The sequence below is a fragment of the Solanum tuberosum genome, unplaced genomic scaffold (assembly GCF_000226075.1).
Source record: "Solanum tuberosum cultivar DM 1-3 516 R44 unplaced genomic scaffold, SolTub_3.0 scf00128, whole genome shotgun sequence".
Taxonomy (NCBI): Eukaryota; Viridiplantae; Streptophyta; class Magnoliopsida; order Solanales; family Solanaceae; genus Solanum; species Solanum tuberosum.
The window spans coordinates 1,539,929-1,543,856 of NW_006239053.1; the positions used below are offsets into that span (position 1 = coordinate 1,539,929).

The 3,928-nt window shown below is 30.1% G+C and overlaps 1 protein-coding gene across 1 annotated transcript in view; it reads left to right on the top strand.

Annotated features, from left to right (window-relative positions):
* LOC102581432 (transcription factor LUX) overlaps positions 1-877 on the top strand; it is a 4,110-nt gene extending 3,233 nt beyond the window's left edge. The window contains exon 4 of the mRNA XM_006350837.2: positions 160-877. Coding sequence (XP_006350899.1) covers positions 160-621 — 462 coding nt within the window. The 3' untranslated portion in view covers positions 622-877. The remainder of the gene's footprint in view (positions 1-159) is intronic.
* The last annotated feature ends 3,051 nt before the right edge of the window (positions 878-3,928 follow it).

A 3,928-nucleotide genomic window follows, 5' to 3' on the forward strand; every position in this document is an offset into this window, starting at 1 on the left:
CTCACCCCCACCCCCCACCCCCCACACACACAACTCCCAAGAAAACTAACCCTACAAAAGTTTGATTATTTTTTTAATTTTATATTTAATAATATACTTTTATAATCATAAAAATGTCATGACATATTTAAGTTAATTCGTTTTGATTTAATTATACAGAAGTATAGACTTCACACTCGAAGACCAAGTCCAAGTCCACAAGCAACAACAGCACCACCTCACCTAGTGGTTTTAGGTGGCATATGGGTCCCACCAGAGTACGCGGCCGCAGCTGCACACGGTGGTGCACCACCAACAGCCACATTTTATGGACCACATTCAACTAGCCATGCACCATCACCTCACTATATTGCGGCCCCACAAGCAATAGCTCACGAGTTCTATAATACGCCACAACCATTACAATCACTCCACCACCTCCAGCACCACCAACAATTATACCATCCTGGTAGTCACGTGTACAAGCCACAATCAAAATCACATTCTCACTCGCCCGAATCTGACGCCCGAGGAACGGGTCAACACGGTGATCGGTCATCGGAGAGTATCGAAGACGGAAAATCGGAGAGTTATAGTAGTGAAAATGGTGGAGAGAGGAAGGTTGTGGTACACAAATTCTAGCAATTTTTATGTGATTTTAACTTAGTTTAATTTAGTGATAATTTATTAAGATTAGGTTAGATAAATAATTAGAAGGTTCTTGTTGTTGAAGGGGAAAAATATTGCTTCCTTTTTTTTGTAGTACTACTACTCAAAGGAAGGGTAAAAAGGGAATAATGAAAAAGGTAGTGTTTGTTTTGTTTGAGATTCTCATTGCATGCTTTAATATCCTAATTGGATAAAGTTTGAAAAATCAGATTTATTTGGTTTTCTTGGAGTTTTGTGGGTCTTTTTGACAATTTTGTCCTTTTGCTCAGTTTGAGAAATTGACATTTACTTTTTTAATAAAAGAATAAATACTTCTATCACTTACATTCACATTGACACTTTGATAAGGTTCCTCTCTGTCATTTCATGTGACAATGATGTTTAATTTTAATTAAGATGTTAATTTGACTTTTAAAATATATTAGTGATAATTGAAAAATTAAATAGTGATTGAAAAAGGAACAAATGTCACATCAGAGATTAAATGTGAATAGTTTGATAGATTTAAATTCTTGAAGGAGTGAATATTATATAAAAATCAGTCAAACAAGTCTATTCATCTCGAAATAACTTTATATGTGTGATGTCTGAAATTTTATATGACTAAAGTTCAAATACATGATTAAATTTTTGTTTGAAATTCATACAAATATAACAAAAGTTTAATTGTTTTATTAATGAACTTTAGGCATATGTAAATTCAAAACGGCGTGTTTGAAGTATTAAACATGTAAAAAAAAATTGAACATATATTCAATAGTACTGATGTCCAAATATGATACCTTGTAAAAAATTTACACAATATTTTTTTGTAATTCGCACTTCTGTTCTTTAATTTTTATCTTTCAAAATAAATAATTTTCTCGTGATACAAAAGTTTATATTTTCATATTATAATATTTTACAAGTTATGCTTAGCGCTTCATTGTTCTTTATAGACCACTGAATTAGTTCAAGGATCCACCTACCCAGTATGTTTTAAGCCCATAACTCTTTTGGATTGGGATAATACTACATATACTAAAATTGGGCTAATAATGAAAACGTCCAACAAATTATGGAGGCCCAATCGTAGGGGAAAAAACAATTTTTCCAATTTTTCATATTTTGTTGATAAAAAAAATTTAGAAAATATTTTTTCTAGAAAAATAAGTAAAATAAGTTCCGTAGTGAAAACAGAGAAAATAAAAGAGACTTTCATTTTGATTTTGTTTTCACTCCCTCCAACATACCTCATTCTTCACCTCCACCTAGGGCTGGACATAAAATATCGAAAACCAAATTGCTGAACCGAATTGAAATTTTTGATAATTTGGTATTTGGAAGTAAAATTTTAGAATTATGGTATTTGGGTTTGGTATGAGACATTAGTACCATTTGGTATTTGATATTTCCCGAATACCGAGTTATTTACTTAATGAAGATCATGTATCAACATGTCTATTACTCATTAGTACAAGTCCAAAGAAAAAAATTAAAACATAAACATAAAAAACTCAAATACATGTCTTTTAGTTGTATCAATTTATTTTTCTTGATATCTTCTTACTTATTGATCTTCTATTATATTGTACCTCCACATAAAAAAATAGAAACGATTGAAAAAATAGTATTAACTTTGTAATACAATCAGCTACAACTTCAATACGGTATTACCGAATACCATATCAATCCAAAATTTAATTTACCGATTACTGTACCAAACCGAAATTTAAAGTTTTAGTATTTGTATCTACTTTTAACTACTAATTACCGAACCTGAAATTTGATATTCCCAAATTGAATACCGAACACTCACCCCTACCTCCACCTCTATATAGGTTGTAGCTCCTATCCCCACCACTCTACCATCTTGACACTCCATCTCTACCATCCTTAGTATTTGTTAAGAATATATACAAATATTTTTTGAATGAATTTTTTTACTTAAATATTAAATTTTCTTATGTAAGAAAGACCACTTATTTTCTTTCAAAACATTTTTGAGACAAATATTTTCCACCATGACGAGCATACCCTAGACTTGGACAAAAACAACCCTTTTCTCTTTTAAAAAAAAGTGTAAGAAAAGGCTAAACTAATTTAAAATAACCAAACCAACATATAATAGGACTTTTAAGAATCTTTAAATTGTTAAATTAAATTCGTTAGAATTCAAACTCAATACCTTTAATTATGGATAACAAGATTTCACTAATTCCGACATATCCATTTGTTTCGGTGTACTTAAAGGTTAAAAAATAATGCATTAGTGACTAGGCATGAGATATCCAATTCATTGAACATCAAGAAAAGTAGAAAAAATAATTCATTTTTCATCATGGAAATTGTCCTTTCTCTATCATTACTATTATGATTAAGAACTAATGTCAAATGGCTAATCATAAGAACTAATGTCAAATGGGTAAAATATTACATGTACTAGAAATTTGTTGACTCAAACTAGTTCGAATTCACGTCAAGTAAATTTATATTAAGATAGATAAAATGTTTCATATAAAGAAATTTTTTATTCTTAAAATTCATACATGATATTTTTAATTAAGAATAATGAGATTTCACTTGTTTCAGCATATCATTCGTTTCATTGTACTATGAGATTTTTTAAAAAATGCATTAGTGATGGGGGGACCTATTTCATCATTGAAACATAAATTGTCCTTTGGCTATCAATTACTACTATGATTAATTAAGCTAGAACTAATATTGCATGTACGTTAAGGTTGTATTCCATAATTAGATATTCGTTGACTTGACTAGTTGAAATTCATGCCAAGTAAGTCGACTAAGAAGAATAAAATGTTTCATATCAAAAAAAATTATGTTCTTAAAATTTTAATTCGATATTATTTTTTTCACTACAAATCCAATACTTTTAATCAAGAGTACTGATATTCTTCTCTTTCTAGCACATCCTTTCATTTCTTCGTACTTTAAAGTTCAAAATAATGCCTTAATAGTGACTACACATGAGATCCAACTCATTGAAGGGGTAAAAAAGAAAATCATTTTTCATCATGGAAATTGTTCTTTCACAATCAATTACTCTAATGTCAAAATTAAGGGTAATATTAAATGTTCATTAAGGTTCTACTCAACAACCAGAAATCCATTAACTCGACTAGTTGAAATTCACACAAAGTAAGTCTACTAAAAAGGATTTCATTTAAAAAAAATACTTTTAAACAAGAATAACGAGATTCCGCTAATTCCAGCAATATACATTAAGATCCAACACATTGAGGGTGTGTGGGGGGGGGGGGGGCCGATTTTCACCTTG